Here is a 22,717-nt window from a genome sequence, read left to right as displayed (position 1 = left end):
GACGGGAGGGCAGCCGCGGCGGGGCTTAATCCCCAGGATGGGGGAGTGTGTGACGGCTAGAGCGGCCAGAATTCTCCTCGGCCGCCCACACAGCCACGCACGCGTCTCCTAAGCTTCAGGGGCCCAGGCCACCTAGCTTTGCAGTCCGCACGGCCCGCCACCTCCCCAGCCGTGGTGCCAGGGCACGTACACACCCTGGAGGAGGCACTCTCTTGGGCTTATGGGTTCGCAGTCGGGGTCCCATCTCACCTAGCCTAGGCAGGCGGAAGCCACCCGCGCGGGAGCACTGCCCTTTCGCAGCGTGGGAGCCGTCCAACCGCGCTCAGACTGCGGGCTCTGTGCATAGTGCTCCCCCGCACCGGGGCTGTGCTGCTCCCTGCCCGGAGGCGGCGCTCTGTGCGCCCGCGGATTCGGACGCGGGGAGCTCAGCACCTGGGGGTTCCTCACGTGCGGCTCCTTTTTCTTCGTTCCCTTCCACCCCTCGAGTTCCCGGCTCAAGGCGCGGCCCGACCATCCAGGAGGGAGCGGAGCCTTGGGGGCTGCAGGGTCCCACGGTGGGGATGAGGCAGGCTGCAGCCCCTTCCTCTGACCTGGGCTCCCTCCCATGTCGAAATGTGGGTGGAGGCTCCTCATTCAGATGCCCCGGGCTTCGGATCCTTGGCGGGGGCGCGTGGCAGCCGCCAGGTGAGTTCCCCAGACGTTTCCCCAGAACCCGCCCCACCTCTCACCAGTGACTGACTCCCCCTCCTTTTATGGAGAGGGGAAAGCAGGGGCCCTGGATCCAAACGGTGAAAGGCGAGCGCCAGGGCGGGGGCCGGCTCTCCAGCCCTTTTTGGCGCAGCAGCTCAAGGCGCTGCCCTCTGCCGCCGCTGGGGCCCGTGAGAGGCGAGCCGGCGACGGCGGCGCTTCTGCGGCGGCCTCCTCCCCTCCCCGCCCGGTGCCGCAGGATTGCAGCTGGCACTGGAGGGTGGGCAAGCTCGAGGGAGGGGCGCGCGGGGAGCCCCGGCGCCTGTGCTCAGAGCCCAGCGCGGGGCTTTGATGGATTTAGCTGCCTGCGTGAGCGCGTGTGTGCTCGCTGCTGCGGTGCTGGCGGCCGGGCCTTGCCCGGCCGGCGCGACCCTCGCACGCTTCCGAGGTGCGGGTCCCGGGCCCGGAATCCGGGGGAGGCGGGGGGAGGGGCGGGGGAGGGGCGCGGCGGCGGCGCTATAACCCTCTCCCCGCCGCCGGCCGGCTCCACACGCGCGCCCTGCGGAGCTCGCACAACTCCAGCGAGCCAGGCCTGCCTGCTCCTCCTCCTCAGCCGGCAGCAGCTGCGGCAGCGGCGCCTGCTCGGCCCTGCGCCCGCCCTCAGGCCCGCGCAGGCGGCGCAGCGAGGCCCCGGGCAGGCGGCGGCTGCCAGGCGGCGCGGCCCCGGGCGCTGCCCGGCCCGGCCGGCGGAGGGCGGAGCGCGGCGCCGGAGCCGAGGGCGCGCCGTGGAGGGGCGCACGCAGGCCGCCGAGCCTCGCAGTGCTGGGCCGCGTTGTGCCCGGCCGGGCAGCGGCTGCGAGAGGAGGCCGGAGGCGAGCGCGGGCCCGGCGGTGGGCGCCCAGGGCCGCCTGCAGCCCGCAGCTCGCAGGGAGAGCGCAAACCCGCAGCAGAGGCCGGGCCGGGCCGGGCCGGGCGTCTAGACAGGTGATCCGTAGTGCGGCGGCAGCGGCTCCAGCCTCGCTCTGGAGTCCCTCTCGGGGCCGATGCCCACAAATATGCAGAATTACCGGCCAAGGCGCTCCTAAAGCCAGCGCCGGGGAGCGAGCGCGCCGGCGGCCAGCACCGGGAACGCACCAAGGAAGAAGCCCAGCCCCCGCCCTCCGCCCCTTCCGTCCCCACCCCCTACCCGGCGGCCCAGGAGGCTCCCGGCGCGGCGGGCGCGGCGGGCGCGCACTCCCTGTTTCTCCTCCTCCTCGCTGGCGCTGCCTGCCTCTCCGCACTCGCCGGGCGCGCTCCGCCGGCTCCCTGCTCCGCGCCACCCTCCTCCGGGCCGCGCTCCCTGAGGGATGGTACTGAATTTCGCCGCCACAGGAGCCCGGCTGGAGCGCCCGCCCCGCGGCCTCGCCTCCCCGCCGAGCCGCCAGCGCCTTGGGACGCGATGAGGACCTGGGCTTGCTTGCTGCTCCTCGGCTGCGGATACCTCGCCCATGCCCTGGCCGAGGTTGGTGCCGCCCCCGCGCCCCGTCCCCTCTCGGACTCCCCCGGCGCACACCTTCCGCGGCCGCCCGCTGGCCAGGGTGGTCTGGGCTCTGCAGAGAGCATTTTAATTTATATGCTAGGGTGGCCGATTTTTTAGAATTTCCGAACTGGGTTCTATTTTCTGCCATGCCTAAGTGTGTCTGGTGAGTTTCCAGCGTGTTGCGTCGCTCTGCCTTGGAGGCACCGGGAAGCAGCGAGGTGGACGAGTGGGGAGAAACTTCGGGGGGCGCGGACGCCTTTCCGGGGAGGGGTAGCTGGGGCGCGGCGGGCAATGCAGCAGCGGGGTGCGGAGAGCGGGGAAGGGGGTGTGTGTGAGCTGGCGGAGCCCAGGGAGGGGAGGAGGGCAGCCGACTAACAGGTAGAGATGGCTGCGGCTGAAGCCCCCGGGCGGGCAGGGTGGGCAGCGCCGATCCCCAGCCCCGGGTTCCTGGTCCCCAAGCCCGGCCGTGTTCAGGGCCGGGGCAGTCCCGCCCGCCCGGGGCCTGCTTACAGGTGGCTGAGCTAGGCGAGCTGGGGCCGGGCCAGGCGCCCGCGCCCTCCCACCGCGCCGTCCCCACCCCCAACCCCAAATTCCCGGGAGCTGTGCTGTGATGAATGACTTTCTGCAGCCCCCGTCGTGGGAACTTGGTGCTAGAGGCTCTCCAAGCGACCCCCGACTCCTTTTAAAAATCAGGAGGAGAGTGGGGGGCGAGAGGTGAGGGCGGTCTGGGCAGGGACCTGCGGGCTGCGAGAGGTGGATATTTAACCCTCGCTTTCCCTGGCAGCCTCTCCCAGCTGCCGGCTGGATTTGGGTGTCTTAGTCGGCGCTAGGGCCGCGGCTGGGCCAGAGCCTGGGGTGGGGCGAGTGTGTGAGTGAGAGTGTGTGCGCGAGTGTGTGTTGTGTGTCTGCGCGCGTGTGTTTGTGAGACGGAGAGACTCCTCTCGGCGGGTTCACCCGGGATTCCGGGGCGTGAAATTTAAGCCCCTGGCTAGATTAAAGTGTTAGGGCCGCCGTGACTTTCGTCGTCGATCCGTGACGCATTTCAACTTGATCTTTCTAGATGTTGATCTCACTATTAAATCACAAACTCCCCGGCCCCCTCGCCGCCCCCAGACCTTCTGTAACTGACACCCCTGGCGGAGGGGCCAGAGTGCGGGGGCTTTTGTTTGAAAATTTAAAGGTGGGGAGACTTTAATTTTGCAAAGGGCAGAAATGGATGAGTCGGAGAATTTGGGGTCTCTCTCAGCCCCACCCCCGGCCTCTGGTTCCCGGGCCCAGGCGAGGGCTCTGCGTGGGCCGGGGCGGGGGCCGCGGCCAGCGCTGGCGGGGTCACTTCGGCCCAGGGAAGAGGCGCGCTCGGCGGCCGGGGCGCAAGCCGGCGGGGCCGGGTCCGCGGGTGCTGACCGTGTGGCCTCTGCTTGCAGGAAGCCGAGATCCCCCGCGAGGTGATCGAGAGGCTGGCGCACAGTCAGATCCACAGCATCCGGGACCTCCAGCGACTCCTGGAGATAGACTCCGTAGGTAAATCGCGCCCCTTCCCTTGGCGCGCGGGGAGGGGCGGGCGGGGAGTCTGTGCGCCCCGTGCCGCCTCCCGCGCTCGGGCCGGGCCGGGCGCCGCGCAGGAGCGCACCGAAAGGTCAGAATCCAATCCTCGGCCATAAACGCCCAGGCGGATGAGTCAGGAGTTTCTCTTCCAATCGCCACTTTCTCTCCCAGCGACGGCCGAGGGCTGCTCGCTTGCCCAGGGATTGTTTTCGCATTTAAGGAAAATGCCGCGTGTGCCACAGAAAGTTCAGCCGCATAGAGGGCGCCGGCGCCCCAGTCAGGTGTGCCGGCCTCGCGCCTGTCCCGGGGCGGAGAAGCAGCGGGAGCCGGCCCAGGCCCTGCGCGCAGAGCCCTGGCCCGAGCGCGGGGCAGCGGTCCGCGAAGCGAGGCACCAGGGGCAGGCGCAGCTCCGGGTCCACGGGCGGCGCAAGGGAGGAGCCGCCCGCCCCGGGGCCAAGGCCCTTTGTAATCGCTGGGAGCTGGTGGGTTGTTACCCGGGAGGCTGGGCCATGTAGCTGCAGGAGGCCCTTGTCTTTCTCCTTTCACGACCCTATAAAAAGGCACTACTTGCACACATCTGCTCCCTGGGGTCTATTTTGGGGCTCACCCTCAGGGCCTGGAGCCCAGCCACTTTAGAGAACAGTTTGTTTGTAAGCACAGAGTTTTGAACCGGTGTCAGCTGCAGAGTAGGACTAGACTCAAGAGCCGCAAGGGTTAAAAGGGTTTCTCACTGGCCAGGGACCCAGGTTGACCCCAGGAGGGGGAGAGTGGCTGTGGGCTTGGGTGGCCACCCGTCTGGCTCCCCTCCGTGAGGGATGGAGGAAGCGCCTTCCTGGAAGACAGGGCGCCGACCTCAGCTTTCTGGGGCCCTTTTCAAAATTAACACTTGGCCTGGAAACTTCAGCATGAGAGTAAACGAGGGAAGCGCTCACGTGGGAAACCTTGTTGGTTTTTAAAAAGCGCCTAAGATGAACTTGTTGAAAAGAGTAACTAAAGGCAATAGAATTGGAAGAATTTTAAGTGAAATGAAGGTTTTTCTCTCCCTGCAAACTACTCTGAAAAGGGGGGTGGTGGTGGCATTAAGTAAAATCACATGGTCTAGTCATTTGGAAATTTGTACCTAATTATGGTGGTGGAGAGGCCTGAACTATTTTCATTTCATGCCAAAACCATTTTCTAACGAGGCCGATGGTTTCTGTAGTTTCTTGACCCAGGAAATCCTCCGGCTGATCCTTATCTGGATGGGGGTAGAATTTCACTTAGAGATCAGAGTTGGGCCGGGGGGGATTTTGATCTGGTCCCTTGAAGAGTAACCCTGGGGAAAAGGGTTTGGCTTAGGGCTGCCGGGAAAACACCCGCCTGTGTTTTGCTGGTCTCCCTGAATTTGGAAGTAGAGGACTGCCTGTCTGAGAGAAGGTTCCGGGGCTTTTTGTCTGGCTTCTGATGCTGCAGGGAAATGGGCCATTCACTTGCCGGAGGGACCATTCTTATTCTGCCTCTGCAGCCCCGCCCCCACCCACCCCACCCCCACCCATTGACACTTTAGCCCTGCAGCACTGTGGGGCTCTGCTGAAGCATTCCTGACCTGGGGACTTCACCGACCCTCTTTGGGGCGGGCCCAAACGGATGCACCAGCCTGTCCCTCCTGGCTGGTTTCAAATTGCCCGCTGTAAAAATGTCTCAGGAGCTCTCCTGCCTCAGGCTCCAGGGAATACAGAGGGTGGGGCCCAGCCCTCCCGCTACCTGTCCTACAGTTTGGGGTCTGGATGTGATTCTCCTAGTGCCTGGGAAACTTGGGGTGGGTTGGAACACAGTGTGGCCCCTTGCCTCCCAGCCTTGCCCTTGGAAGAACCTTTTATGACTGCAAACCCCTGGTCCAGCCTCCTCCCCAGGTGTGGCCTGAGGACAAAGAGAAGTGCTGGTGCTGTTCCTGCCCTAAGTTAAGAGTTGAAAACTGTCAGGTGGCTGGGGGAGGTGGGACAGGGCTGCTGTGGCCATGCTTGTGAGTAGGCTGCCTGGGGCTGCATGTGGGATAACTCTCCCTGGACTTCCTTTATCCACTGCTTGACTCCCAGAGGTGGGCCCTTCCAGGTTGATGTTCTTGGTGCTGGGTTCCTGGAGATGATGCTTCAGAAGGCCGAAAAGAGGCTTGTCCAGTGTGTCCCAGGGAGACAGCTCCCCCTCCACCACCGCAGTGTGGTTGGCACAGGGCTCCTCTGTGTGCAGGCTGTGTCCCCATCTCACAGGTGAGGGAGGGAGCTGGCCCTTCCTCCAGCTTGCAGCGCCCCAGCCATGCAAGGAGGCCCTGAGCTGGTATGACTCCAAGCCCAGGCGTCCCGAGGGCGTGTGCAGAGTAGTTGCAGGAGTAGTTGATTTTCCATGTGTGGCTTTTGGATTCAGAGACCAGTGCATGATGTTGCCGTGACCAGCGGCCTGCTCAACCCGTGTGAAGTGGTGGCAGGGAGCCTTGTTGTCTGAAGCAGCAGGCTGGCCTGGCGCCCAGGGGCCATGGAGCAACCGATACATAAGTATGCCCATAATGCTCCCCCAGGACGATGGTTGCAGGACCTGTGTGTGCAGAAGACAAAAGGGAAAGCCTTGACAGCTGCCCTGGGAGCAGTTTTAGGGAATGCTTTATGCGGGGCTGGAGTGAGTCCCTTCTCAACCCCCGTGAATCAGAGTGGCCGCTGCTCCCACTAGCGTGGGTCACCTCTTGTTTGTGGCCACCCATCTTGATCCTGGGCGGAGGAGGGTGGGCTTGTCCGACCAGGAGCTATTCATTCCCTCCCTGCCTCTCCTTTGGAAAGAAACTCGCCGACTCAGACGCAGCAGGGCGGATGAACTGGCAGCGCTCTTGTCCTCTGTCTATTAAGCCAGGGCGAGAGGCCTGCGCTGCGGGTGGTGTCTGAGTGCGTCTGCCACTCGTCTTTGTCTTGTTAGGTCTCTCCGGGCCTCAGTATCCTCAGATGCGACGAGGTGAGAGCACCTGCCGCACACGTGTAAAGACCAGGCGTCAGTGAAACAGTTCGCGCCAACGTGGCCGTAGTACGGCGCGGGAACGTGGCAGCTGGCGCTGGTGTTGCGTTTCCTCCTGGGTGCTGAGCGTGGGCCAGTTGCTCTTTGGTTTGGGCATGTCAAGATGCCCACCACCAGGACATGACTCAGATGTGTCACTTTTCTGTGAAAAAATGTGTCTTATAACAGTTGGTTGATGGGAAATTCTTACTGCATGAGTAGTTCTGTTCTGATCTTATTTCGGGTCTCAAAAAAAATTAGTGGCATTGGAACATTGAGTCATTTTAAGTAGAAAGTCAGGCTGAGACGTGGTCTTCGCCATTCACACCGTATGCAATGTTTTCACACCGCGTGCAAGGATCGGTTTAAATGTGAGGCTTCAGACTTCTGGGGATGGAGGAAGCTGAGTGTCCTTCCCTCGGTTTGCGGACCATCACTGACACCTTGGTGGGCCTGGCAGAAAGCGACCTTAGTCCTTCTGCACTGGGGAGGGGACTTCTTTCTGGTCTGGGCTAGTGGCCAAGACATCTCAGAACTCCCCAGCAGTGGATGTCGCAGTCTTAGTGCATCTGGAGAGTCCTGGCAGTTGGGGCCACCGTTTTAGGACCTGTTTGCCCCCGTTATATATTGGGGAAGCTGGACACAGGGTCATGGGAAGAGACCCCCAGCTATGTCCAGACCAACAAGGCAGGGAGACCAGTGTGGTGCACTTCACCCAGGGGTGGGCAGTGTCAGTGGGCTGGGCTGGTCCATGTGGCAGGTGGCAGGACTGTGTCCACCCCCACCTGTCTCCGCAGTGATCATCCCCTTTAAGTGGGGTGGTCTGTGTGCAGGGGTTAGGTGCTTGGTGCTGATACAGGTCCAGCTCCGCCTGGCTCTGGGCCACTGCTCTGTGGCTGGGGCCTTCTCACTACCCCGCCCGCACCTCCCTGCCCTGCCGTGGATGTGGTGGTGTACAGACGCTGGGCTTCCCACACCTTCCTCTCTGCAGGGGGGAATTTCTCCCCTCTCTCTGCCAAGCCCTGGATCTCCTCCAGGTGCTCCATGAGAGGCCATGGCCTCTGGCTCTCAGTGGATACTCATTTCAGGAACAAGTGGGGTCTGGCTCACAGCTCAGCCTGGCTCTTCTGGCACTTGTTAGAGGTTAGGACCCGCCATCAAGGCTTGGCTTGGCGGGAGGCAGGCAGAGGAGACACACGTGCACCCCCAGAGTCTCATCAGGCTTGTCCTTTGGTCCCAGAGAGGGGACAGCCTGGCAGCTCTGAATCCAGAGGTGGCCAGGCTGGGGGGCCATAGGCAGCTGGTTCTTCCAGCCCCCCTTGGCCTCACCTGTCTTCCTTGGAGGTGGTGCGATGGTGAAGGCCACCTGCATGCAGCCCCTTCTCCAAAGGGGCCTCAGCTGTGTCCCAGGGCCTAGCATTTTGGGGACCTCCATGCTGATGGGTCATTTTTGGCAGTTTCGAATGTTTTCTCTCCTGCACATCTGAAAAGCCCTTGGTGGGAATGGAGGGTGTCCCAGGAGACCCTTTGGGGTGGGGGGCAGGGCTGCTCCTCGTGCCCAGGTAGTCTGCACCTACCTGCAGGAAGTGCTGCTATACAGGCCCCAGGCACACCATGCAGGTCTGGGTGGGCTGGTCGCCATTTTCTCTTTCCACCTGTAGGGGCTGAGGATGCTTTGGAAACCAGCCTGAGAGCCCACGGGGCCCACGCTGCCAAGCATGCGCCCGAGAAGCGGCCTGTGCCCATTCGAAGGAAAAGAAGCATCGGTGAGTCCTAGGAGGCTGCTGTGGGTGAGGGCAGGGTGGGGGCAGGAGAGGGCCTGGCTCTCCCCGACTCTAGCCCCAGGCAAGCCACCCCTTCCCTCTTCCATGAAGCAAAGTCTCGGCCCATGTCTCTGGCCTCTGGGGGCCTCCTTCCTGCCGGAGTGTCTCCCGCGCCAGCCTGCCTGCCCCTCAAGGAGCAGTGGTCTGGGCCAAGAGTTTCCAGGAGAGAAGAAGCGTCATAAATTCCTTAAGTGCCCGATCCTGTTGGGGCCTGTCCTCCAGGAACCTGGCTGGAAACCTGGTCCTGTTGAATTTTCATTTCGCTCTGTGCTGGGGCAGCCGTGTGTGCCCGGTGGGCTGCTCAGGCGCCCCTTGCCAATTCCTGCGCCGCCCCCTGCTCACATCTGGCTCTAGAGCTATACCTGGGCGATGGTTTGGAGGATATTTTGATTCTTGTCCCCTCTCATGGGGCATCCTCAAGTCCCTCTGGCCCAGGAGGAGAAGTCAGCTGGTTGGGGGGCTCTGGGGTCTGGTCTGTGCCTTCTTGCCAGAGGGGAAGGGTGCGGGATGGAGTGTGTGTGTGACCCACCAAGTTCCACACCCTCCAGGATCCCCCCTGCTTGGCAGAGCTGCATGGGTGTGAGCCCCAGCTGCTGCTCTGAGCAAGTGGATCCCCCAGCTTTAGTCTCCTCCAAGAAGGTGGCCCTTGTACCTTCCACCTTTGGGTGGCATGTGGGCGAGTGATTCCTGGTTACCGTAGGCGCCCTCCCCAGGCAATGTGTGCTGCAGGAATCACACATTTTACACCCTTCAGGCCAGCTTTGGCCGCATGGTCTTCTAGCCAGTGCTGTAGATTCCAGCACTGGGTCCGACAGGAGGCAGTGGCCACAAGCAGGACTGCAGGCCTCTCCCTGGCAGCTGCCGTTGGTCCCTCCTTCCTGTGGCTGTGGGTGGGTTCCTGAGGACCCCTAGTGTCCTGCCTGGCCCCTCATCCTCTGGCCAGCTCAGCAGCACCCTGTCAGGGAGGGGTCTGGCCTGCGCCTCACCCTCGGGGTCAGGTCCTGAGGAAGGCTGTGGCAGCTCCGTGGGGCTCCTCCTGTCTGCTCCGGGGTCACAGTCACGCCAGGCCTGGGTGGGGCAGGTGCTGTGCCTCGGGCCCTATGCTTAGTGTGCGCCTGCCTTTGCAGAGGAAGCTGTCCCCGCGGTCTGCAAGACCAGGACTGTCATTTACGAGATTCCGCGGAGCCAGGTCGACCCCACATCCGCCAACTTCCTGATCTGGCCCCCGTGTGTGGAGGTGAGACGCTGCACGGGCTGCTGCAACACCAGCAGCGTCAAGTGTCAGCCCTCGCGGATCCACCACCGCAGCGTCAAGGTGAGCCCCGGCCGCCCGGGCCACCACCCCAGGGCAGCCTCGGTCCCTCTGGTCACTGCTCAGGCACTCGGCTGGCTGGTGGAGCTGGTGGGGGCTGTGCTCCTGTGTCCCTGACAGGTGCACTGAGGCCTGGAGAGGAGGGGAGGCCCGGGTGCAGAGGGGGTAGGGCGGAGCTGTGGCTCCCAGTCTGCTGGGCCGGGTCCGGCCTCCTTCCAGGCCCCCACGCCCTCTCACTGGGGGCAGGGCTCCGACACCGCACTGTTTGAGACTGCCTCTGCCTCGCCAGGGCATCTTGCAAGGGGTCCACCGCTGAGTTGGACGCTGTCGGCATTCCCAGGCCCCAGAGAGCAGGCGCCTTGGGGAGCTGTGGTGCACTCGAGAGGGGTTGGGGGTCCCGGATTTGTGGAGGGAGCTTGGGGGGTGGGCCTTGCGGTCGGGCAGCTGCCCCCAACTGTGGCTTTGGGGCCTGGGTGAGCTGTTCTTTCTGCACATTGGGGGTGCTGCCCGTCCTGCTCTGGCCGGCTGCTGTGACACGGGCCGAGGGCAGGGAGCTAACAAGCAACGGGGTTTGTTCCTCAAAGGTCCGGAGGCTGGAGGTCCTCATGGCGCCTGCAGATTTGGCGTCTGGTGCGGACCCATTTCTGGTTCATAGGCGGCACCTCCTTGCTGTTGTGTCCTCGTGTTGGGGGAGGGGAGAACAAGCTTCCTCAGGCCTCTTCAGAAGGGCGCTAACCCCGTCCGTGAGGACCCCACCTCCTAACCCCGACACCATCCCCTGTGGGTGAGGCTCTGGGCACCGGAATGGGGGGAACTCACCTGCTCCCTGGGTTGCTGTAGGAGGGGCGCGGCCCCCAGATGGCCTTGCCCAGCATGTCCCAGGAGGGGCCTCCATGGCCGGCCGAGCCCCTTACCCTGCCCTCCCTGCTCAGGAGCCTGTGCTCGGGCTCCCGGGCTGGGGCAAGGCTGGCCATGTCAGAGCTAGCACACAGCGCTGGCCACAACGCCCTGTCCCAGGTGGGGGCAGTGCTGGGGACTCGGGTTGACCACGCTTAAATTACCTGTGGGGGCTTCTTTCTGTCCCTGCATGAGTAGTCTGGGGGCTGTTCTGTGTCTGCGGGTCCTGCCGGGCAGCCGTGGGGCCTGTGGCTCTTGGCATGGAGGCTGCTGGGCCTGGGTTTGCTCCCTTTGCTCCGACTCCCTCTTCTGCACGGCCGGTCTGCGGCAGGACACCTGGCCGTGCTGGGGGATGGGCGGTTTCCCTGCATCTGGGGCTCAGTCCCTGTCTGGGGACCCGTCTCTCATTGTCAGGACAGGGTCAGAGGTGGTGCGTCTGAGGAGTCCTCTGGCTTCTGTGGCCTGGCTGGTACTGGTGCCATCCCTGGGCTCCCATGTAGGAGAGGTGGGTCCTCCTGGGGCTCGTGTCCCTGGAGACAGGCTCTGGGGGCTTCAGGCACTGGAGGGTCCCACACAACCTTGGGGCTCAGGCGGGTGCTGTCTGCTGGGATGCACCTCCACGCAGAGCTGCCTGCCTCCCCCTGGTTTAGCTGAGCTTTTGGTGGCAGCTGGCCCACTGTTCTGGGATGGGGGTCGCTAAAACCGGGCTTGCGGATCTCAGTTCTGGGGTCACACTAGGTCCCCTTCTCTGACTGTAGAAGGTAATTATTTCAAGTCTGCCCTTCTGTGGCTCTGGGGTGAGATACCTGGGAAGAGTTTTCTTGAAGGATCCTGTGGCCGGGTGTTTATTTGTCACACGACCAGGCACTTTAGACCCATAACTGGGACTTATCTTGACCTCTGAGGACTTGGTTCCCTGCGGTGCTCGGGTACTGAGTAAGCAGGTTCTGCCTCTCACTGCCCTGCAACCGCCAAGGCCCAACGCTGCCCTTAGAAAGGCCCGAGGTTTTCCCGGGGCCCTGGGGGTGCTTGTCTGGGGGGCTCTCTCCCTTCTTCAGAGGCTGTCCGTGGGTCAGGTTGGGGCCTAACTCAGGCCTCCAGGCTCAAGCAGCCAAGGGGGCCCCAGGCACAGGCCAAGCTCTGTCCCCTCTCCAGTGTCCACTCCCCTGGGGCTCCACGGCCACCAGCCCCTCCTGTGTGACCACAGCCCAGCCTCCGCCTTTCCTGGGGTCCTTGGTGGTGGTATGTGGGGGCTCTCCTGAGCCCAAGGGCCTGGGATGCCTGTGTCTTGTTCTCCTGTGTCCTGGGTGTGGGTGCTCTGTCGAGGATACCCCCCCACGTCAGCTCCAGGAGCCGAGGGCTGTCCTTCAGTGTCCCAGAGGCCACTCCTGGAGGGGCGGGTGCCTGCATGATGTGGATGACTTGGGGAAGGTCCCTGGCGGGGGTTCCAGCCTTGCTTTCCGTGGGTGAAGACAGGAAGTGTCCAATCCCTGCTTGGGGAACGATGTCTCCTCCCTGGCTCCGAGGAGCCTTCTGACCCGGCCAGCCCCTTGGGGTCCCAGCCTGGCTCCTAGCAGTGTGGTGGGGGCCCTACTCCTTCTGGATAGTGACCCCTTCCCTGTTCTGTGGGGGCAGAGTTGGGACCAGGGAGGGGCCTTCCCAAGGTCACGGGCCATGCCCTGCAGTGCCCAGCTTCTCCCCCGCTGGAAGGCCTCTCCCTGCCCACCCGCCAGGGTTGCAGGAAAACATCCGGCCGCAGACACAGGGGGCTCTGGTGGAGGGACAAGAGGTCAGGGGAAACAGGGGGCCCATTGTGGAGGCCGAGCTGGGGCTGGTCCCTCTCCATTTGGGATCCAGGCAGATGTGGACCCGGGGCGGAGGATGCGGGCTGGAATCCCAGACTCGGAGCCCTGGCGGTGCAGGCTCAGCAGGGAGTGGTCGCCGTGGCAGCCGGGGCTGGTGGGCATCCAGGGTGTGCTCAGCAGAAGGCAGCCCCGGGGACGGGACCCAGGCCCAGGGTGTCTGGTCAGCTGGGTTGATGGCCACAACCCCGGCTTCCACGAGGACACTGCTGAGGACCTGGACATTCTGGTGACTGAACCCAGGTCAGCACTGGGGTCACAAATATGGGTTGTTCTGAGACAAGGGCCCTGGGCTGGGCTCTCCCCTCTCTCTTCCTGGACACTCTAGAGCAGACCACTCCCCCCCAGCCTAGCTCCTGGCACAGGCCCTGTTGGGGTCATGAGGTCATGGCTGGTCCTCAGCCCGGGGCCACCAGCCTGGCGGGCTTTTCCCTGCACTCTGCTTGGCATGGTGAGCACTTGGGTTCTGGTCCCTGGGTGCCCGGCTCTCCTCCAGCTGTGAGCTTTGGGGTGGGGATGTGAAGGTCAAGCTGCCTGGCCCACGGGGACTGCAGGGGCTGGCTGGACAGAGCCGAGGCCAAAAGTCCTGGTCCAGAGTGAGGGCCGAGCACTGTGCCAGGACCTCTAGGGGTACAGTTGTGGCTCACCCCCCGCCTGCTCCCGTCCCGGAAGGAGCCAGCTCTGAGCCGCCATCCGACCAGGGCCTGGCTGGGGGCTGTTCTCAGGCAGCCTTGTAGGTCCTCAGCCTCCTCCTACATCTCCAAAAAGCCAGCGTCCAGCGCTGTAGCCGTGTTCAGGGCTGTAGGCTGTGGCCCTGCTTTGCCCAGCTGGAGCCTTCCAGAAGGCGTGTGCTCTCCTAGGGGTCCTAGGACAGGCCTCTGCACCCTGAAATGGAGTGGGAGGGCTGTTTTGGGTGACAGGTTCCTGGAGGGACCCCTGTCAGTCTTTGGGCCCCTCAAGCTGGGTTGGGCAGGGCCTCCCCACCCCAGTGTGAGGTCTGGACCTTGGCTTCGGGTCTCGGTGGCAGTGGGGCTCCAGTGCTGTCTTGGCCGGGGAGGGTTCTTGGCCCAAGCTAAGATCCTTGGTTGAGCAACAGGCTCAGTGTCTCTGCTCAGATAACGGCAGGCCGAGGGCCCGGCCTCTGCGTGTTCCAAGTCCAGGCCTCCTTCCCTCGAAAGAGAGAAGGGCCCGGCCTGGCGCTGGGGATTCAGAGCTGTGTGGCTCTGGGCAGGGTGTCGGCCTTGTCTGTGCTGACCGTTTCCTTATCTGTGAAATGGGCCTCAATTGTGTCCTCAGGGTAGCTAGAGGGTTACAGTGGTCGGCACGTGGGGTTTAGGAAACGGTGTTTTTATCCGGGCTAATATTGTCTCAAGCTCGGGAGTGGCCAGGCATCACCTGGAGTTGGGTGTGGGTGCAGGGTGTGGCTGTCCCAAACCCACCTGGGGGCCTCTGCTCCTTGCAGGAGCTGGGCGGCTGTGCTGGGGCAGCTAGGCCTGGAGGGAGGACTTGTCCTCTGGGGGGAGTGTGCCCGGGGCTGTTCAGGTAGCTCAGCCCTCAGCACGTAAGCTCAGGAGTGGGCATCGGAATGTCTGGTGTGATAAGGTGCAGCCCGCACAGCGGGGCAGGGCCAGGGGACCCTGCGAGGCAGCTTCAGGGGGGCCCGGGGGTGGCTCTCTTCTTTGTCCTTGGCTTCCATGGAAGCGGTGTTTTGAGAATTTAATATTCGTGATGTGTTCTTGGGGGAAAAATGTAGTTATTTCCTGGCCAGACAGAGGTGGTGGAATGGCCTGGAATCCTCGCATACCCAGAAGCAGGTGCAGTCATAAATCGCTGTTTGTTTTTCTTTGATAAAAACGGGCTTGTCTGAAGAGAAAGTGGCTCCCAGACTGGAGTGGCTCGTGTTGTGTGCCCTTCGCTCGGGGACCTCGGTGGGCAGCGTTTGTTGTGTCTAGAGTCCACCTTCCCCACGGTGGCCTCCAGCGTCTGGCCAGAGGCCTGTGGTCCCTGCCGAGCCGGAGCCTGGTATCTGCTCTGCAGAGGGAACTAGGTGAGGCTGCTTGTTGACCAAAGAGGCCGTGCCACCTGGAGGGCCTGGGCCGAGAGCAGGACAAGTGCCCTGCCCGAGCCAGCTTAAGGGATTCGGAAATCCAAGCCCACCCGCAGAGGCTGGGTGGGAGGGAGTGTGGGTGCTCACCTGGGGGAGCTCTCAGGGTGCGGGCTGGCACTCTGCCACCTGCTGTGTCTGTGGCCAGGGCCCCAGGGCAGGGGAGGAGGTTGCTTGGCTCCTGCAGGGCGGGAGGGGCTGGGCCCCATTGTCGGCACCGTGGGGGTGGGGGTGTCCCCAGTTGATACCTGGGCAGGCTTGGAGTTCTTGATTCGTGGAGGGTGAGGGCTGGGCTGGTCCCTCTCGGGACTTGCTGAGGTTCACCCTCAGGTGGGCTCTCCCACTCAGGACCCTGAACGAGGGTCACTCGGGGACCCCACTCTCTGCCTGCTGGGGGCTATAAGTGGGCGGTGCCAGAGACCCCTGGGGCTGGCTGGCTCAGCCTCCCCTGACTGCAGCCCGGGGCTGCTTTTGGTTTCTGGGCTCTGAATGCAAATGCTGACCCCAGGAGCACTGGACTGTGTCCTAAGTTCTGGGAACTTCTGCAGGTATGACCTCGTATTCCTTACCATGACCCCTGGGTGGGTGTGATTGGTGCCCCCATTTTGCAGAGGAGGGACAGAGGTAGCTGCACAGCCCACAGACATCTCTTTCTTGCTGTTGCTGGGAAGACAAGATTGGGGGGTGGGGGCCCTGGTCCAAGGCCTATGTGGGCGCAAGTGCCTGGAGGGACGGACCCTGTCCAGGGAGCAGCAGCACAGGCAAGGCTGGCCCCAGGCTGGTCTCCGGTGCCTCTGACGTAGCGAAACCTCCCATGCCAAGGCCCCACTGCTGGGCTGGCTCCAGGTGCCCCACGCCCCACACCTGAGCTCATACCTGGGGCTGTGTTCACACCCGAGGCTGCCCACAGCACTTCACAGGCCTGCGGTGCCCGGCACCCTTTGCACCACGAGTTAACCATTAATGTGGCCGAGGTGGCCACGCAGGGTCTGGGACGAGCCTGGTCCCCAGTGCCCGAGGGGCCAGCTGCCCTGTGGGGTGGGCTGCCTGGTCCAGGGTGCAGAGCTGACCATCTGCCTAGAGGGGGCCTCCAGGTCTCCAGACCCCCAGGAGGCAGGGCCCGCTGGGCTGGGGCACCTGGACCCAGTCTAGGGCCTCATTGTCAGCTTTCTTCAACCTCCGCATGCTCGGGGGTCTCCAGGCTCTGCTACCTTGCAGCCTCAGTTTCCCCAGTGGACAGTGAGAGGTGAAGTGGGTGGTCCTCACAGACTGTTCAGGATTGGTGGCGTGTGGGGCTTGGGGAGGGCAGAATGGTGGCTTGTCCCCAGTGAGGCCCCACGTGGCTCCAGCACCCACATCCTGGCTCTGTCACTCCTTCCACCGGGGTCATCTTGGGGACGGGGGGCTTGCCTGTGCCCCAGTTTCTTTCCCTGTAAGTAGAAGTGATAACCCTGCCTCCTACAGGATGTCTAGGAGGATTCAATGAATGTTAGAATTTGGGCTTTTACAAGGAATGTGCCTGGGGGAGCCAATTCTCTAAGGGCTCAGGCCCTCTGCTCACTGGGTGGGGGCGGGAGCAGGGGCACAGCTGTGGCTCCCCCAGCCCGGGGCCAGTTGCGTGGCTGCCTCCAGTGCAGGCGCTCAGTGGCTGTGTATTAAGTGATTGTTGATGCCAGGTGCATGCATGCACTGTGTGTGCGCGTGATGCACGTGTGTGTTATGCATGTGTGAGGCGGAGTGTTCCCATGAATGGGCATGTGTGTGCATTATGCACATGTGTGCTTATGTGTGTATGTCTGTGGGGTGGAGTTGCACTCCCATGACTGTGTGTGCATTATACATACGTGTGTGTGTGTGTGGAGGGGGTGGAGTGGAGTTGCACTCCCATGACTGTGTGTGCATTATACATACGTGTGTGTGTGTGTGTGTGTGTGGAGGGGGTGGAGTGGAGTTGCACTCCCATGACTGTGTGTGCATTATACATACGTGTGTGTGTGTGTGTGTGGAGGGGGTGGAGTGGAGTTGCACTCCCATGGTGGAGTGTGTGTGTGGGGTGGATTGCGCTCCCATGATGGTCTGTATGTGTGTGTGCATGTGGGGGGTACTCCCATGACAGGGCATGTGTGAGTGTGTATGGGGTGGAGTTGCCCACCCATGACGGTCTGTGTGCATGTGCATTATACACACGTGTACATGTGTGGGATGGAGTTGCTCACCCATGACGGTCGTGTGCGTGTGCATTATACTCACATGTGTACGTGTGTGGGGTGGAGTTGCGCTCCCATGACAGAACGTGCTGGTTCAGGATGGGTTGTGGATGCTCAGGGCACCTGCCCTGGAGGGTGGGGATTGGATTTCTTGCCCTCCATTCTTGAACACCTGGAGGTTATGCCTCGGGCTCTCTTGGGTGGGGGTGCTGTGGAGAGAGGCTCCCAGGCGTGGTTCTGCCGCAGCGCCAGGGCTGGCGTGGCCACAGACAGCAGTCTCCAGTATGCAGAGGGGGCCCCCTGCTAAGTTCTGGGCTGTGTTTGCACTCCCCTGCCTGGAAGCCCCATCCTGTGCAGCTCCTGTGATGGCCTGGGGTCCTGGCCCGTGTCGCTGAGGCCAGGCGTCCTCTGAACCCAAGGGGAGACCCTGGGCTGGGGCTGCTTGGTGGCCATGGGTCATCAGGCCAGCAGCCTGGGGCCACTGCCTGGACTGTCCAACCACCAGTGTCTAGCCCAGACCTCCTCGTGGCCCCTGGGGCTACGTCTGTTGCTTCTGCTTGGACTGGGTGGGAGGGGCGGCCACCAGCCAGGCTCCGCAGCAGTAAGTCCCATTCCTGGGCCACGGCTGCTTTCCTTTGTAACAAAGCACATGTCTGAAAGCAGTCCCCAGCTGCACATATGTGCACCAGCAAACGCCTTCCCTGACGCCTGTGCCCAGAACCCCAGCTTTGCTGTGTGCACCCTTCAGACCCCCTGGCATACATGAGCCTTTGGGTTCATTTCAAACAAAAAATGGGACCAGGCCACAAAACACCGCTATAGTGTGTGTTTTTTTTCACTTGCCCCCCCCCCACTGAGGTAGTACCTGGGAGGAGGTCAGATTGGAGGTCAGGCCCTCACACCGCTCCCTCCCCCCCCACACCCAGGTAGGGCTGAGCACACCCCCAGCTCCCTGTGTGCCTCTCGGTGTCCAGAGCTCCATGTGGGTGTTCACCGCTGGGCTCTGCTCTCCCGGGCAGGTGGCCAAGGTGGAATATGTCAGGAAGAAGCCAAAATTAAAAGAAGTCCAGGTGAGGTTAGAGGAACACTTGGAGTGCGCGTGTACGACCACCAGCCTGAATCCGGATTACCGGGAAGAGGACACAGGTGAGTGGCTGCCTCCATCGTTATCGTCCTTTGATAGGGTCCTTGGAGCCTGTGGGACCCTCGGTGGGTGGTGGCATCGGGCTGCCAGTGAGGGAGTCGGTAGCCTTGCGGGTAGGTGCGCACCTGTACACCTGGGGGTGCTGGGAGGCAGATCTGCACCTGCAGGTGGGGGGAGGGGGTTTGAGCTAGGTGGGACGTGCTGGGTGCGCAGGTCACCTGCAGCCCGGTGGGCCCGGGCACCAGCCTGAGAAGCGGCTGCAGAAGGCCCCGCCCAAGAGGTGCAGGTGGGAGGGCGGCTTCCGCATGGCTGCCGGGGCCCCGTGCCCAGGAGCAGCGTGGGGTTGGGGACCTGCCACGTTGGGGCCCTGGGAGCAGAGGGACTCTCTGTGCCAGGCGATGGAGTCCTCCTAGAAAGATAAACACCTCAGGTGTTTATTGCTCGGTCTCCGCCCGACAGCCTTCCCTCAGGCCCTCTCACCGCCCCGCCCTTTTGTTAACAGGAAGGCGTAGGGAGTCAGGTAAAAAACGGAAAAGAAAAAGGTTAAAACCCACCTAACGCAGCCAACCAGGTAGGACCTGACCGCTGGACGTGCCACGATCCTGCAGGGCTGGGAGAGGCAATCTCGGATCACTCCCTCGAATCACGCTTCCCAAGTCGCGGGCGGCGGGGCCGTGATTGGCCTCAGTGGTTCTGCGGCTTCCGGTGCCTGCTGGGCTCGGGTCTCCTCGCTCCCTGTCCCCTCCTGCCGCACAGAGAGCTCTGATCCACGGCTCACCTCTGCTCTGGGGCCCCTTCTAGCTTGGTTCTTCTCTTTGCCATTGATTGGGGACACAGAGGTGTCGCACGTGAGTGGAACGGTTGGGTTTTCTGAGCAGCAGTGGAGCACCGCTGACTGCAGACTGCTCTGGTACCCCCAGGGCAGGTCATCCCCCCATTTGACAGATGTAAAAACTGAGGCTTAACAGAGATTGCGGATAAGTGTTGGGAGCTGAGTGGATCTGGAAATACCTTATAGATGTGCAGGGCTACTGGCCGCTGTGTTGAAAATTGCGTTTGGCCACCAGTAAACCAGAAACAACAGGGAAGATGGAGACAAGGTGAACTCAAGGTCATAACTCCGTGTGAAGATGGGAGACCAGAGCAGGTGGGGTAGTCTCGAAGCATCATCAGGGGGCTTCCATTTGGGGCTAATGGCCTCTGTTCTCAGAGTTGTCTCATGGCTCAAGGTGGCTGCCAAGTCTCCAGCAATCACATCCATGCTCTAGGCTGAGAGAGAGAGGGATGGGAGATGGCCAGGAGAACCCCTTAGAGAGCTTTCCTGGAAACCCTACTGCTGCCACCTTTGTTTTTCATATCTGCTGTCCCTTGGCTGCAAGGGACCCTCAGAAATGTCTCCTAGGGAGGAGTGCTGCTCCCAGAAGAAAAGGAGACCTGAGCAACCACAGCCTTCATGGAGGAGGCAGGTCTAGGCCCTCCTGGTCCTTCCTCCTGGCACGAGGGATGCTGTGGCGTTGGAACAGAGGAGAGTCCCAGAGACAGGGTGTCCGTGAAGCCTGGCTCCCGTTGGGCAACCTGTGATTTTGAGAGCCTGGGTCAGGTCCGTTACTGAGGATCCTCTTGGGAGAAAGGCGTCCATGGGGAAGGTCTTCAAAGCTTCAGCGGTGTGGTGTGGTGGGTGGTTTCTCACCTGCCTGTGTACCCAGCCTCTGCAGAGTGAGGCTCAGACCTCCCTGGGCCTGCTTGTGATGGAGACTCCAGAGTTTGAGGCGGCCATTCCTGCTCCGGCTAGTGCAGGCTCTGGGCCTGTGGGCAGCCCATGTGTTGGAATGTGCAGTGGAGAGACTAACGGGTAGCGGAGAGTCGTCTTAAAGAATTTGGTGTAGATCTGCCTGGTCACAGGGGCACCTTCTCTGTGGCTGTTGGTCTCACTCCTTGGGGTTGCCTCATGGCCCAGGGTGGCTGCCAGAGCTCCAGAAATCACCTCCAAGCCCTAGATCGGAAGTGAGAAAGGGAGGAGGGCAAAAGAACCAATCTGGGCCTCAGTTTCCCCCATCTGTACAATGGGAGAATGGGGCTTGCTCTTCTGTGAGATGCTGTGAGCCTCGTCCTAATTTTGGTCAGGATGTTGCAATGTGGCTAATTTGGCAAATCTGATTTTCGAAATTTCGTGGAAACTAAATCCCCGTGTGCCCCTGATTGGGTGAAACGTCTCACCCCATTTGCCGTCCACGTAGCGGCGCCCGTGCTCCGAGGTCTCAGTGTCTGTTTCTCTCCCCCCTGCAGACGTGAGGTGAGGCTACGCCGGCAGCCCTGCCCTGGGACATGGATGTACATGGCGTGTTACATTCCTGAACCTACTATGTACGGTGCTTTATTGCCAGTGTGCGGTCTTTGTTCTCCTCCGTGAAAAACTGTGTCCGGGAACACTCCGGAGAACAAAGAGACAGTGCACATTTGTTCAATGTGACATCAAAGCAAGTATTGTAGCACTCGGCGAAGCAGTCAGAAGCTTCCTTGTCAAAGAGAGAGAGAGAGAGAGAGAAAACAAAACCACAAAACACGACAAAAACAAAACGGACTCACAAAGTCTCCACACAGCGCGCGCACGGAGGGTCGCCCCGCGGGATGGAAGCGCAGAGGTCTCCGCAGACGGGGTTTCTGTCCGGCGGCCGCAGGTGCTTTCTGCCCAGGACGCAGAGCCTGCGCGGGCGCGAGGCCGGGGCACGGCGGGCTCCGCGGGGAGCAGGGACGCCGGGCGCCGCGGCCACGCCAACGGTAGAGACCACACCTCCTGGCTGCAGCGCCCGAGTCTATACAGAAACCTTCCTGAGAGCCTTAAGTGGATTTTTTATTTACACCATAAAGTGATTACTAAGCTTTCCTTTTTACTCTTTGCCTAGCTTTTTTTTTTTTTTTTTTTTTAATTATGTCTTGGATGACATTTACACCAATAACACACAGGCTGCTGTGACTGTCGGGACAGCGAGACGGTATTTTTCCTAGCAAGATGCAAACTAATGAGATGTATTAAATAAACGTGGTATACCTACCTTAAGCATCATCTCCTAACTCCTGCTTTGTGTCTCCCTCAGTCCACTGTTACCTTTTTAATTTAAGCCATTTTGAGAGAACTACGCGTAAATCAATCGCCTGCCGTCCCCGTGGCTCCTGCCCCCCCCAACCCCAGGCCACGTTCCCGGAGCGCGCGCCACCGTGGGACGCGGTGTTCCCGAGCGTGGCCGGAAAGACGCTTTGCTGCTTCTGTCTGTCGCTGACGTGCCCCGGCGGTGGGGGCCGCTGCCTGCGGCGGCCAGTGTCGGACAGAACCCAAATTCTTTATTTTTGGTAAGATGTTATGCTTTATGTGTATTGACTGAAATGTGTGTTGGTTTGTTTTCATTTTTTTTTTGTAAAGGTGAAGTTTGTATTTTTATCTAATATGACAGTTTTATATACCTAAGAGCCTGCTATTTTTTTTTTTGATCCAAAATTAAAAAAAAAAATTCCCAGCAACAAAACCTGTGCACATGAAAAAGCATTTCGTGGTCAACGTTTTTGTAGTACTGAGTGTGCACCCCCGTTCCCTGGTCACACGTGCAGCGTCGGGTGGAGACTAGGAGACCGGAGCGCTCTGGGACGGTGCCCCGGACCCCCACAGTGAGCACCCCGGGAACGCCGGGCCTCCTCGGACTCCAGAAGCTACAGGAGTAGGCCGCACACGCCGTCGCCGCCTCGGAGCAGCCAAAGGAATGGCCGGAAATGTTATCCAAGGAGGGAGCCGGCCTGGCCGTGTCCACTCCCGGGGCCCTGCTGGCCCGGCCCGGCCCGGCGGCTGTCCCCACCTGCCACCTCGAGGCTGACGTGACATCGAGATCCCGTGGGTCTTGGCCCCTGCTGCCGCGGGACTGTGTGCAGAACGGCGGCTGTCGCACGTGTGCTGGTGGAAGACTTTTGTAAAGGACTGTCTTCAACTGGTGCAGTTTTCAGGCCTCGGTCGGTCGGACGCTTTTCAAGTGGGCAGAGGGGGGCCTGGGACGGGGGGGCTGCGCCGGGGCCGGAGACGCCCTGCCCCAGCCCCGTGTGCTGTGGCCGAGTGCCGCGCCGCTCAGTGCTGTGCCCGCGAATGTACGTCTGACGTGAGGTGTGCAAACATGTAATTTATGTATTTATGTTTCCGTGAGATGCTGATGATACTGCTCAGATTCTCTTTTTTTGCGCAAAGCCGTCTGGTGACTTGCTGTGTCCATTAAAGCAATGGAGCAGAAAAGCCTGGTGTGCTCTTGGGGAGGAGAAATCCCACTAGAAGAGGGCCCGAGCCCTGGGCGGTGGCTGGTGCCCCCCCCCAGGAGGCTGGGCTCCCCTCCCCCTCCCTCTTTCGCTCATTCACCTTGGTGGCAGGTGAGGGCCCCGCCCCAGCGTGCGGGAGTGTGGGGCAGGCAGGAGGGGCCTCTCCTGCCAGGAAGGGTTGGCAGTGGAGGCCACGTCTGCAGCTGGCTTGTTTCTGAGCTGCCGCCCACGGGCCTGCAGCCTGCAGCCTTTGTTGCGGCTCTGCCCCGCATTCCAGGCATTTCTGCTCCTGCCTGGGCCCCCTCCCAGGCC

At 61.8% G+C, this 22,717-nt stretch overlaps 1 protein-coding gene across 4 annotated transcripts; it reads left to right on the top strand.

Annotated features, from left to right (window-relative positions):
• Nucleotides 1-481: 481 nt before the first annotated feature.
• On the top strand, nt 482-22,395 carry PDGFA (platelet derived growth factor subunit A). Of its 4 annotated transcripts, XM_075995218.1 has the most exons (8): nt 482-684; nt 2,059-2,188; nt 3,631-3,723; nt 8,428-8,532; nt 9,717-9,904; nt 17,991-18,117; nt 18,618-18,686; nt 20,402-22,395. In XM_075995218.1, the coding sequence occupies exons 1-7, from the start codon at nt 613-615 to the stop codon at nt 18,671-18,673; spliced, it is 771 nt and encodes a 256-aa protein (XP_075851333.1). In that variant the 5' UTR covers nt 482-612; the 3' UTR covers nt 18,674-18,686; nt 20,402-22,395. The 4 variants fall into 4 exon arrangements, with proteins under 4 accessions (XP_075851333.1, XP_075851330.1, XP_075851331.1 ...); XM_075995215.1 differs by lacking the exons at nt 482-684; nt 2,059-2,188 and adding an exon at nt 902-1,135; XM_012759096.3 differs by lacking the exon at nt 482-684 and having other exon boundaries at nt 1,451-2,188; nt 3,631-3,727.
• The last annotated feature ends 322 nt before the right edge of the window (nt 22,396-22,717 follow it).

This window comes from Microcebus murinus, chromosome 19, assembly GCF_040939455.1.
Source record: "Microcebus murinus isolate Inina chromosome 19, M.murinus_Inina_mat1.0, whole genome shotgun sequence".
Lineage (NCBI taxonomy): Eukaryota > Metazoa > Chordata > Mammalia > Primates > Cheirogaleidae > Microcebus > Microcebus murinus.
The sequence above is the reverse complement of the archived record's forward strand: the minus strand, read 5'-3'. Positions and strand labels throughout refer to the sequence as shown.

What these genes read in the sequence shown, in the direction of transcription:
- PDGFA (XM_075995218.1), top strand. Translation starts at nt 613, where the DNA reads ATGTGGGTGGAGGCTCCTCATTCAGATGCCCCGGGCTTCGGATCCTTG. An exon ending in TCGCCCATGCCCTGGCCGAG is followed by an intron (nt 2,189 to 3,630) that starts GTTGGTGCCGCC and finishes CTCTGCTTGCAG; the next exon opens with GAAGCCGAGATCCCCCGCGA. An exon ending in TTACCGGGAAGAGGACACAG is followed by an intron (nt 18,118 to 18,617) that starts GTGAGTGGCTGC and finishes TTTTGTTAACAG; the next exon opens with GAAGGCGTAGGGAGTCAGGT.